Source organism: Salmo salar, chromosome 20 (assembly GCF_965601325.2).
Source record: "Salmo salar chromosome 20, fSalSal1, whole genome shotgun sequence".
In the NCBI taxonomy this organism is placed as follows: Eukaryota; Metazoa; Chordata; class Actinopteri; order Salmoniformes; family Salmonidae; genus Salmo; species Salmo salar.
The window spans coordinates 37,578,858-37,592,208 of record NC_138310.1 but is presented as its reverse complement, the minus strand read 5'-3'; the positions used below and the strand labels follow the sequence as shown (position 1 = coordinate 37,592,208).

Below are 13,351 nucleotides of genomic sequence, written 5' to 3'. Positions count from 1 at the left end.
ACGTGTACACACACACACACACACACACACACACACACACACACACACACACACACACACACACACACACACACACACACCATCCATTATGAGATGCCAGCTCTCTTTCTCTATCGCTCTCTCTCTCTCTCTCGCGCCACACACACCACACACACACACACACACACACACACACACACACCACACACACACACACACCACCTCCATTATGAGATGCCAGCTCTCTTTCTCTATCTCTCTCTCTCTCGCGCGTGTGTACACACACACACACACACACACACACACACACACACACACACACACACACACACACACACACACACACACACACACACACACACACACACACACACACACACACACACACACACACACACACACCCTGGGAGATGCTTTTTGGGCAGGCATTATCATCATAAGTGAACTGGGCTGTGCTGAGAGACACACACATCCATCAAATGTAGCCACGGCAACCATACAGCCACAGAACACCCTCCCTTTGTCTCTCCTATTATACTTTGTCTGTGCCAGATGGATGTATGCCCTATACACAATGCGAACTGTAGTTATTTTCTTTTTTTACAGTTTTGGAAAGTGTTTAACATATTGACATTGAACTCAAGTCGAGGCCTTAAGCTTGCCATTTGAGTAATAGCATCTATGGAATCAGTAGGAGTTTAATGGTTGTCTTCATCAGAGGTCCCAATCAACTCTGTGTAATAGTGTTACTCAATGGTAGACATCAATCACTGGTCTGTATGGAATATTTATCAAACTCAACCTCTGAATTACATGTAGCACCTGTGGAGAGCCTTGGCAGCGGCTAATTGGGATCCCAATAAAATACAAGAACCCATAAACCACATAATACTACAGTATGTTTCTGTCCACTCTAAAGTATACAGTATGTTTCTGTCCACTCTAAAGTATACAGTATATCTCTGTCCACTCTAAAGTATACAGTATGTCTCTGTCCACTCTACTGTATACAGTATGTCTCTGTCCACTCTAAAGTATATAGTATATCTCTGTCCACTCTAAAGTATATAGTATATCTCTGTCCACTCTAAAGTATACAGTATATCTCTGTCCACTCTATAGTATACAGTATATCTCTGTCCACTCTAAAGTATACAGTATATCTCTGTCCACTCTATAGTATACAGTATATCTCTGTCCACTCTATAGTATACAGTATATCTCTGTCCACTCTATAGTATACAGTATATCTCTGTCCACTCTATAGTATACAGTATATCTCTGTCCACTCTATAGTATACAGTATATCTCTGTCTCTCTCCTCTGTAGCAGTCTGCTAAGGCAGTGGCCACCCTGTCAGCAGAGACCAGTCGTAACCTGCTGGTGTGTTTCCTGTGGGTGATGAAGAACGCTGAGAGGAGTCTGATCCAGCGCTGGACTGTAGACATGCCCTCAGCACAGCTCAACAGACTGCTAGAACTACTCACCATCTGTGTTTCCTGCTTTGAGTACAGGGTAAGAGTATCTGCGCCCTGCATGGAGTATATGCCTAATTCATGTCTGTAAATAGGATGTAAATGTGTGTGTTATTATTCTCACTGTGTTTGTTTGTGCATGCCTTCACGCATTGTGTATGTGTTGTGCAGGGGAAGCGGAGCAGTGATAAGGTGAGCACGCAGGCCTTACAGAAGTCCCAGCAGGCCAAGATGCAGCTGGAGGACTCCCTACTGAGGGGCATCGGAGCCCGGGGGGAAATGATGCGACGGGCTGGAGGTCAGTACCACCCACCACTCTGTCTGATTGATGAAAAGTAGCTACATGCACAGTACACGACTTAGAAGTATACCTCCTGAAAAGCAGCTCTGAGTAGCTGAAAAGGGAACGATGGTACTCCTAAGCTGATTTTTGATTGGATGAGAGCCTGCCTGCCCTTTTATCCCTGACCTTTGACCCTGACAGGAAGTGACCGTGCAGGTCAGAGAGTGAACCTGCGCTGGAGAAAAGACCTGACACAGTGGAGGCAGACCAATGACAAACATGACAAGTGAGTTACACGCACTGAGTACAAATGCAATTCATTCATTACATATCTCTCTTGGTATGGAAGAAGATACATTGTCAGACAATACCATTGGAAGAAACTAGTGAAGAGAACCCCTTCTCCGGTTTCCCTCAGAACCAAAGCAGAGCTGGACCAGGAGGCTCTGATCAGTGGGAATCTGGCTACCGAGTCCAACCTCATAGTCCTGGACCTACTGGAGACCATAGTACAGGTCCAACATCTTTCTCCTTATGTTTTCAATCTACCTCTACTTCTCTCTCTCTCGCTCTCTCTCTCTCTCCGTGTTTGAAATTGACTGCAGACTGACTGTTCTACAAATCACCTTGCATCTGCAACAACTACTGATTGTTTGTAGATCAGTCTGTCAGCATTTACCCACAACGCATCATGAAATTGATACTCTCTTGAACACAGCCAACATCATAGTGTCCTCTCTAGTCCCATTGGCTGACATTATTCTCTCTCTCCCTTGTAATTGGTTGTCATGACTGTCTTCCATACAGGCTGTTCCATTGGCTGACTGTAAGGACAGTGTTGTGGGCGGTGTGTTGAGGGTGTTGCTACACTGCCTCACCTGCAACCAGAGTACAACCTTCCTGTCTCACTGCTTCAGCACACTGCGAGCACTCGTCGTCAAGGTACTATCTATATACAATATATACTGACAGTATTGTGTGTGTATGGATGTGTGTGCGTGTACTGACAGTATTGTGTGTGTTATAGTTTGGTGACCTGTTGTTTGAAGAGGAAGCCGAGCAGTGTGCAGACCTGTGTCAGAAGGTGCTCCAGCACTGTAGCAGTCCTGTGGATGGAAATAGAAGCCAGGCCTGCGCTACCCTATACCTCATCATGAGATACAGCTTCAGCTCAGCCAATGTGAGCGCACGGACGCAGACACACACACTCACACACACAGATTCCGTCTCATCCTTTTTCTTCTACCACCCAGTCGTTTCCATGTCTATTTTGAGCTCAGTGGAGAAAGTTGCTGAGTTATGTGGTTCTGGGTACTTAGAAGTGAACAGGGAGATATGTCACTGTCTACCCCTGTGTCCCTGCCTTTCTGTAAGTAATGACAGTACGAGTGAGAAAAGGGGAGAGGGAGAGAGAGGCACCACCAGGCACCTCCCCACCCCAACCAGCCAACACCCTCCCACCCCAACCAGCCAACACCCTCCCACCCCAACCAGCCAACACCCTCCCACCCCAACCAGCCAACACCCTCCCACCCCAATCAGCCAACACCTTCCCACCCCAACCAGCCAACACCCTCCCACCCCAACCAGCCAACACCCTCCCACCCCAACCAGCCAACACCCTCCCACCCCAACCAGCCAACACCCTCCCACCCCAATCGACCAGCCAACACCCTCCCACCCCAATCGACCAGCCAACACCCTCCCACCCCAATCGACCAGCCAACACCCTCCCACCCCAATCGACCAGCCAACACCCTCCCACCCCAATCGACCAGCCAACACCCTCCCACCCCAATCGACCAGCCAACACCCTCCCAAACTGACCAGCCAACACCCTCCCAAACCGACCAGCCAACACCCTCCCCAACCGACCAGCCAACACCCTCCCCACCCCAACCAGCCAACACCCTCCCAAACCGACCAGCCAACACCCTCCCAAACCGACCAGCCAACACTCTCCCAAACCGACCAGCCAACACCCTCCCAAACCAACCAGCCAATACCCTCCCCAACCGACCAGCCAACACCCTCCCCAACCGACCAGCCAACACCATCCCCAACCAACCAGCCAAAACCCTCCCCAACCGACCAGCCAACACCCTCCCCAACCGACCAGCCAACACCCTCCCCAACCGACCAGCCAACACCCTCCCCAACCGACCAGCCAACACCCTCCCCAACCGACCAGCCAACACCCTCCCAAACCAACCATGGCCACAACCTCGACAACTTGAAAATCACACATGTGCTCAGGCTAGATCAGACCTAATCCACTCAATTAAATTAAGCAAAACAGAAACATTTTACATTTGACTAGAAATTAAAATGGAAATAATCTCAACAGAGAGAAATGTCCTCCTGCCGCCTATATCCCCATACTTTAATGAAGAAAGCTTCTCCATCCTAGAGTGGGAGATCAACCATTTCCATCCACGGGGACATGTACTAGTCTGACCTAAACGCCAGAACTGGACAGTAACTTCACACCCTCCGCACACAGGGGGACAAGCACCTAGCTGGAGTGGACTGCATTCCCTCCCAAATATGCCCCCCTAGACACAACTACGACAAAACAACCAACAAAAATGAGTCACAACTCAGCTCTGTCGCATGCTGGGTTTGTACATAGTCAGTGGTAGGCTTCGAGGGGAATCCTATGGTAGGTACACCTACAGCCCATCCCTTGGCAGTGGTACTATAGACTACTTTATCAAAAGGCCTGTAATGTTGATGGTATACTAATTGAAAAATGCATAAAATAGGCAGACCACAAATTCAAAATGGCTATTCTTAAACTCTTCGATGTTATCCTCAGCTCTAGCATCTTCCCCAATATTTGGAAACAAGGTCTGATCCCCACAATCCACAAAAGTGGACACAATTTTCACCCCAATAATTACTGTGGAATATACGTCGACAGTAACCTTGGAAAAATCCTCTGCAGTATCAGCTTTTTTTTTTAAATGGTCACGTACACCGAATACAACAGTTGTAGACCCCCACACGTTTACTCGGTACCGGTAACCCCTGTATATAGCCTCATTATTATCTTTTTTTTGTGATACTGTTTTTATTTTATTTTTTACTTCTAATATTTTCTTAACTCTATTTCTTGAACTGCATTGTTGGTTAAGGGCTTGTAAGTAAGCGTTGCAGACTCCAACATTTCCTCAGTGAACACAATGTCCTGAGCAAATGTCAAATTGTCTTCTTACCAGCATATCGTATGACAGACCACGTGTAAACCCTGCACACCCTAATTGATAAACAAAACAAAGCAGTCTTCTCATGCTTTTTTTATTTCAAAAAAGCTTTTGACTCAATTTGGCATGAGGGTCTGCTATACAAATTGATGGAAAGCATTGTTCGGGGATAACATACAATATTATAAAATCAAAGAACACAACAAGTGTGCAGTTAAAATTGGCAATAAACACACATATGTCTTTCCTCAGAGGAGTGGGGTGAGGATGGGAAGCACCTTGAGCCCCACCCTCTTCAACATGTACAGTTGAAGTCGGAAGTTTACATACACCTTAGCCAAATACATTTAAACTCAGTTTTTCACAATTCCTGACATTTAATCCTAGTAAAAATTCCCTGTCTAAGGTCAGTTAGGATCACCACTTTTTATTTTAACAATGTGAAATGTAAGAGTAATATAGTAGAGAGAATTTATTTCAGCTTTTATTTCTTTCATCACATTCCCAGTGGGTCAGAAGTTTACATACAGTCAATTAATATTTGGTAGTATTGCCTTTAAAATGTTTAACTTGTGTCAAACGTTTCGGGTAGCCTTCCACAAGCTTCCCACAATAAGTTGGGTGAATTTTTGCCCATTCCTCCTGACAGAGCTGGTGTAACTGAGTCAGGTTTGTAGGCCTCCTTGCTCGCACAGGCTTTTTCAGTTCTGCCCACAATTTTTTTATAGGATTGAGGTCAGGGCTTTGTGATGGCCACTCCAATACCTTGACTTTGTTGTCCTTAAGCCATTTTGCCACAACTTTGGAAGTATGCTTGGGGTCATTGTCCATTTGGAAGACCCATTTGCGACCAAGCTTTAACTTCCTGACTGATGCCTTGAGATGTTGCTTCAATATATCCACATAATTTCCCTCCCTCATGATGCCATCTATTTTGTGAAGTGCACCAGTCCCTCCTGCAGCAAAGCACCCCCACAACATGATGCTGCCCTCTCCATGCTTCACGGTTGGGATGGTGTTCTTTGGCTTGCAAGCCTCCCCCTTTTTCCTCCAAACATAACGATGGTCATTATGGCCAAACAGTTCTATTTTTGTTTCATCAGACCAGAGGACATTTCTCCAAAAAGTACGATCTTTGTCCCCCCATGTGCAGTTGCAATCCATAGTCTGGCTTTTTTATGGTGGTTTTGGAGCAGTAGCTTCTTCATTGCTGAGCGGCCTTTAAGGTAATGTCGATATAGGACTCGTTTTACTGTGGATATATATACTTTTGTACCTGATTTCTCCAGCATCTTCACAAGGTCCTTTGCTGTTGTTCTGAGATTGATTTACACTTTTCGCACCAAAGTACATTCATCTCTAGGAGACAGAACGAGTCTCCTTCCTGAGCGGTATCACGGCTGCGTCGTCCCATGGTGTTTATACTTGCGTACTATTGTTTGTACAGATGAACCTGATGAACCTGGTACCTTCAGGCGTTTGGAAATTGCTCCCAAGGATGAACCAGACTTGTGGAGGTCTACAATTTATTTTCTGAGGTCTTGGCTGATTTCTTTTGATTTTCCCATGATGTCAAGCAAAGAGACACTGAGTTTGAAGGTAGGCCTTGAAATACATCCACAGGTACACCTCCAATTGACTCAAATTATGTCAATTAGCCTATCAGAAGCTTCTAAAGCCATGACATCATTTTATGGAATATTGCAAGCTGTTTAAAGGCACAGTCAACTTAGTGTATGTAAACTTCTGATCTACTGGAATTGTGATACAGTGAATAATAAGTAAAATAATCTGTCTGTAAACAATTGTTGGAAAAATTACTTGTGTCATGGACAAAGTAGATGTCCTAACCGACTTGGAAAACTATAGTTTGTTAACAAGAAATTTGTGGAGTGGTTGAAAAACGAGTTTTAATGACTCCAACCTAAGTGTATGTAAACTTCCGACTTCAGCTGTATATCAATTAATTGGCTAGGGCACTAGAACAGTCTGCAGCACCCAGCCTCACCATACTACATTCTGAAGTCAAATGTCTACTGTTTGCAGATGATCTGTTGCTTCTGTCCCCATCCAAGGCGGGCCTACAGCAGCACCTAGATCTTCTGCACAGATTCTGTCAGATTTGGGCCATGACGCTAAATCTCAGTAAGACAAAAATAATGGTGTTCCAAAATGGGTCCAGTTGCCAGGACAACAAATGCACATTCTATGCCATCAAAAGGAACATAAAACTTGACATCCCAATTAGGATCTAGCTAAAAGTACTTAAATCAGTTATAGAACCCATTGTCCTTTATGGTTGTGAGGTCTGGGGTCCACTCACCAACCAATAATTCATAAAACCCAATTGAGACTCTGCATGCAGAATTCTGACAAAATATCCTTCCTGTACGATGCAAACCCCAAACAATGCATGCAGAGGAGATTTAGGACTAGACCCGCTAATCAAAATCCCAAAAAGAGCTGTAAAATTCTACAACCACCTAAAAGGAAGCGATGCCCACACATTACACCGCAAAGCCCTCACCTACAGAGAGATGAACCGAGAGAAGAGTCCCCTCAGCCAGCTGGTTTTGGGGTTCTGTTCACAAACACAGACTCCACAGATATCTAACAAGACACACAATCTAAAGTAAAGGAATGGAATTCAGAATATATAAATATATAGACGAGCAATGTCAGACTGGCATAGACTAAGATACAGTAGAATAGGATAGAATACAGTATATACTGAGTAATGCAAAATATGTAAACATTATTAAAGTGACTAATGTTCCATTATGGCCTGTGATTTCAAGTGTATGTATATAGTGCAGTGTCCGCTGTGCTAGTGATGGCTGTTTAACAGTCTGATGGCCTTGATAGAAGCTGTTTTTCAATCTCTCGATCCCAGCTTTGATGCACCTGTACTGACCTCGCCTTCTGGATGATAGAGGGGTGAACAGGCAGTGGCTCGGGTGGTTGTTGTCCTTGATAATCTTTTTGTCCTTCGTGTGACATCGGGTGCTGTAGGTGTCCTGGAGGGCAGGTAGCTTGTCCCCGGTGATGCATTGGGCAAACCCCACTTCCCTCTGGAGAGCCCTGCAGTTGCAGGTGGTGCAGTTGCCATACCAGGCGGTGATACAACCCAACAGGATGCTCTCAATTTTGCATCTGTAAAAGTTTGAGGGTTTTAGCCACATTTCTTCAGTCTCTTGAGGTTGAAGAGGCATTGTTGCGCCTTCTTCACCACAGTCTGTGTGGGTGGACCATTTCAGTTTGTCAGTGATGTGTACGCCGAGGAACTTCACGCTTTCCACCTTCTCCACTGCAGTCCCGTCGATGTGGATATGTGGTGCTCCCTCTGCTGTTTCCTGTAGTCCACGATCAACTCCTTTGTTTTGTTGACGTTGAGTGAGAGGTTATTGCCCATGCACAACACTCCCAGGGCCCTCACCTCCTCCCTGTAGGCTGTCTCGTCCTTGTTGGTAACCAGGATTACTACTGTTGTGTCGTCTGCAAACTTGATGATTGAGTTGGAGGCGTGCATGGCCACGCAGTCATGGGTGAACAGGGAGTACAGGAGGGGGCTGAGCACGCATCCTTGTGGGGCCCCACTGTCGAGGATCAGCGAAGTGGAGATGTTGTTTCCTACCTTCACCACCTGGGGGCGGCCCATCAGAGAATTCACAGAGAATACACAGTAGTAGAATACATGACCACTGTGACAGACCCAAAATTAAGATAATCCTTCACTATGTACAGACTCAGTGAGCATAGCCTTGCTATTGAGAGAGGCAGACCTGGCTCTCGAGAGAAGAACGTTTATGTGCCCACTGCCCACAAAATTAGGTGAAAACTGGGCTGCAATTCCTTACCTCCTGCCAAAGGTATGACCACACATTTTTTCCATAGATCACACTGACCTAGAAAGAATTTGAAAACAAATCAAACATTGATTTACTCCCATATCTGTTAGATAAAATACCACAATGTGCAAATCACAGCAGCAAGATTTGTGACCAGTTGTCATGAAAACAGGGCAACCAGTGGAGCACAAACAACATTGTAAATACAACCCATATGTATCTGTTATGTTTTTTAGCTGATAACATACTTTATCCTCATGAAACCTTTATGAGTGCAATGTTTACTGTAAAATTGTATTTTGTTTCTTCTCACTTTTGTTGATTTGTTTATTTCAGTTGCTTTTCCAATGTAAATATGTTTCCCATAGGGAGGGAGAGAAGGGGTGGGAGGTAGCGAGATGTAGATAGAGGGAGGGGTAGGGTGAGAGGGAGGGGTAGGGCGGGAGTGAGGGAGGGGTAGGGTGAGAGGGAGGGAGGGTAGTGCGGGAGAGATTTGCACATCAAAGCGTTTCCACCGCCATTTCACACATGATTAATTTTACAGACCGAAAAAGACTCACCTTGTCTAGGGTATTTTGTTTTGTCCACATTTTGAACATTTACCGACACATTTACTGTTTCCATCAGGCCTGTCTTGACATTTTTTTTATCCGGCATAAGAAGGTTGGACGGAAACCTGGTTGTAGGTAAGAGAAAGGCAGAGAGAAGGATGGAAAGAAACAAGAAGGAATAACAGCATCACTCAGTGATAGTGACCCCAGCACAGGGAACACACACACACACACACACAAAACGTATCAGGCCTGGCGCCACACTCGGTTTAACAGAATGGGGCCGTAGAGATGATCCATAGGTGATTATGTCTCAGCTAATGGGAGATAATTTCTCGCTTTGCTGATGATGGCAGAGATGGATGGGGTTATATACACGCACACGCACACACACACACACACACACACACACACACACACACACACACACACACACACACACACACACACACACACACACACACAACCATGTCAGCGCTAAGCCTTCCATTACCTGGAGGAAACTCTGTGACCCCCCCCCCCCCCCTCAGCAACAACTGGACTGACTGAGAAAGAACATGATAAGGAGAAAGAGACAGAGATGCATAGTGAAAAGGAGACAGAGACAGCGAGAGCGATTCAGAGAGGCAGAGGGAGAAGGAGACCGAGAGGGAGAGAGAGATTCAGAGAGCGGCAGAGGGAGAGGGAGACAGAGATTCAGATAGAGTCAGAGGGTGAAGGAGACAGAGAGAGATTCAGAGATACGGAGAAAGAGACAGCGAGAGAGAGATTCAGAGAAGGAGGCAGAGGGTGAAGGAGACAGAGAGAGATTCAGAGATACGGAGAAAGAGACAGCGAGAGAGAGATTCAGAGAAGGAGGCAGAGGGTGAAGGAGACAGAGAGAGATTCAGAGATACGGAGAAAGAGACAGCGAGAGAGAGATTCAGAGAAGGAGGCAGAGGGAGAAGGAGAAGGAGAGCAAGGGAGATTCAAAGAAAGGGACAGAGAGAGAGGTTCAGAGAATAAGGCAGAGGGAGACAGACCTAGACAAGTAGACCGACTTAAATGGGAATATTGACAACCCTAAAGTCTACTTTATTAGCCAATACACGACTGAGCAATGTCATATCATTCTTTAATAAATGCTTTTTATAGTTAGCTTTTTATTAATACAGCCAGCCTGTGTTAGTGTCCCTCCACTCCAAGCCCTGATTATGAGTATAGGCCTCCTCCCTGTCAAATCCCTGTCTACAGAGATGAACACGGAGCCCTATGTGCCATTTTTAAAAGTACTGCGCTATGTATGTAATGGCGTGCTATTTGGGACGTAGTCTAGGTCCCACCTAACCCCAGATACTCATGCCCCTGTCCCTCCCTCTCTCTCTCTCTGTGCTGTGTAGAACTTCTCCCGGGTGAAGATGCAGGTGACTATGTCTCTAGCCTCTCTGGTGGGGAAGTCCGAGGACTTCCATGAGGAGTACCTCCGCAGGTCCCTACGCACCATACTGGCCTATGCAGAGGAGGACACAGAGATGCAGAACACACCGCTGCCCTCACAGGTACACACACACACACACACACACACACACACACACACACACACACACACACACACACACACACACACACACACACACACACACACACACACAACACGTTGGTATCAACCCTAGTGTTATTGTGTGCGTGTAGGTGGATGAGCTGCTGAGGAACTTAAACAGTATCCTGTCAGACACGGTGAAGATGAGAGAGTTCCAGGAAGACCCAGAGATGCTCATGGACCTCATGTACAGGTACTACTCCTGCTGTAGGGCTCTGTGTATGTTTTTCTCCTGGTTCCTATTCATTTCTTTGTGGATTGGTTTCTTCTCTGTTTGTTCCTCACTATGGAAACCATGTGGTAGCAGTCTGCGACAGAGATCTGCGTTTGTGTATGTAAATCCATAGAGTTTGTGTGGGTGTGAATGCAGACTCTCTGTGCATGTGTCATCTGCTTACATTCTGCATGTCTACAGATACATTCTTGTTTTTCATTCTGCATAAGCCAGGCATCTGTAAAAGGTTTTGAATTTACATTATGCTACCTAAAACGGACTCCCAGCCCTCCTCAAATGCTTCCCTCACCCCAAACCATTCCCTCACTTCACTCACTGACCTCCCAGCCTCACAGGATGCAAGGAGAATACATTATTATAGCTGATTACAGGACCCATATACACAAAGCGTCTAACCTAGGATCAGGTCCCACCGTCCATTCATTACAATCTAAAAGGGAAAATTGATCCTAGATCAGCATTTCTTCTCTGAGAAGTTTTATGAATACAGTCCCAGATCTACAGGAGGAACTAAGAGCTGGAGTACTGGGGTTGGTTTGGATTTCAGCATCACTCCACCTCTCCCTCCTTCTGTCTCCAGGATAGCGAAGGGTTATCAGACGTCTCCTGACCTGAGGTTGACCTGGTTGCAGAACATGGCGGAAAAACACAAGAACAGGAAGTGTTTTACCGAGTCGGCCATGTGTCTGGTCCATGCTGCAGCCCTGGTGGCTGAATATCTCAGCATGCTGGAGGACCACAAATACCTACCTGTGGGCAGCGTCACCTTTCAGGTGGGTACCTAGACTGTACACACACACACACACACACACACACACACACACACACACACACACACACACACACACACACACACACACACACACACACACACACACACACACACCCCCCCCCCCCCCCCCCCCCCTATTGATTATGGTCTGTTGACTGTTGCCATGAAGGGGAGCTGTATACTCAATGTAATGTTTCATTGTTTGGTTGCTGTCTTGGTTAATCACTTCATGACTTTGTTTTTTTGTGAAAAACAAAGCTGTCAGTAATACCTGATTGATTAATTGATTGATTCCCATTTGTAACATGCCGGATGAGTCTGATTGGTTGGTTGCTTCTATAGAACATCTCTCCCAACGTGCTGGAGGAGTCAGCGGTATCAGATGACATCCTGTCCCCAGATGAGGACGGTGTCTGTTCAGGACAATACTTCACCACCAGTGGTCTGGTGGGCCTACTGAAGCAGGCTGCACAACTCTTCTGCAACGTAAGACAAACAAACAAAAGCGGATCCTAAACAATGGTACTGCTGCACTCGCATAAAGACACACAACAATGGTGATAATAGTGTGTTGTTGCTTTGTTTTCAGGGTGGTCTGTATGAGACAGTGAATGAAGTGTATAAGATCATTATGCCTGTTCTGGAGGCTCACAGAGATTTCCGGGAGCTGGTCTCCACTCATGAGAAACTCCAGAGAGCCTTTGACAACATCATTCAGAAGGTACAGACAGAAATCAGCGTGGACTACTGTATATGAAGGGATTACAATCACGATACATATGAAGTACTTACAATTATAGTGAAATGCTTCCGATTAGAATTGGACGTCGATGTGCTGTGTTTGGAGGAAAGCTGTTTACCTATTTCCTTCAGTTGGATGTTAATTATTATTTTTTGTATAAAATGTTACAATGCTGAGTCGCTTTCACGTGTTTGTCATCATCCCAGGGCCATAAGAGGATGTTTGGGACGTATTTCCGCGTGGGTTTTTATGGGGCCAAGTTTGGAGACCTGGACGAACAGGAGTTTGTTTACAAGGAGCCAGCGATCACCCACCTGCCAGAGATATCCCACAGACTGGAGGTAACTGAGAGAGAGCTTTTGTCTGTGTGCATGTGTGTCTGTGTGTGCGTGTGTGCATGCTTTTACTGCATGGATATAAAAACTGCATCTATTCATATGAATACTGCATCTATTCACGAGTACTGCATTTATTCATAGGAGTACTGCATCTATTCATAGGAGTACTGCATCTATTCATAGGAGTACTGCGTCTATTTGTGTTGTAGAACTTCTACAGTCAGTGTTTTGGCGATGCCCTGGAGATGATCAAAGACTCCAAAGACATAGACAGAAGCAAACTGGATGCTAACAAGGTACATTATATGACAGTACACCACCAAACCATCCTGTGTTCCTGCTG

The 13,351-nt window shown here is 45.7% G+C and overlaps 1 protein-coding gene across 3 annotated transcripts in view; it reads left to right on the top strand.

Annotated features, from left to right (window-relative positions):
- The window catches only part of LOC106580556 (dedicator of cytokinesis protein 8), a 125,726-nt gene that overhangs the window by 101,596 nt on the left and 10,779 nt on the right, over positions 1 to 13,351 (top strand). For all 3 annotated transcript variants that reach the window (XM_045703289.2, XM_045703287.2, XM_045703290.2), the window contains 13 exons: positions 1,309 to 1,494; positions 1,626 to 1,752; positions 1,939 to 2,023; positions 2,156 to 2,252; positions 2,545 to 2,679; positions 2,765 to 2,917; positions 10,722 to 10,880; positions 11,014 to 11,114; positions 11,737 to 11,929; positions 12,271 to 12,414; positions 12,518 to 12,649; positions 12,877 to 13,011; positions 13,218 to 13,304. In XM_045703289.2, the coding sequence (XP_045559245.2) occupies positions 1,309 to 1,494; positions 1,626 to 1,752; positions 1,939 to 2,023; positions 2,156 to 2,252; positions 2,545 to 2,679; positions 2,765 to 2,917; positions 10,722 to 10,880; positions 11,014 to 11,114; positions 11,737 to 11,929; positions 12,271 to 12,414; positions 12,518 to 12,649; positions 12,877 to 13,011; positions 13,218 to 13,304 (1,734 nt within the window). The remainder of the gene's footprint in view (positions 1 to 1,308; positions 1,495 to 1,625; positions 1,753 to 1,938; positions 2,024 to 2,155; positions 2,253 to 2,544; positions 2,680 to 2,764; positions 2,918 to 10,721; positions 10,881 to 11,013; positions 11,115 to 11,736; positions 11,930 to 12,270; positions 12,415 to 12,517; positions 12,650 to 12,876; positions 13,012 to 13,217; positions 13,305 to 13,351) is intronic.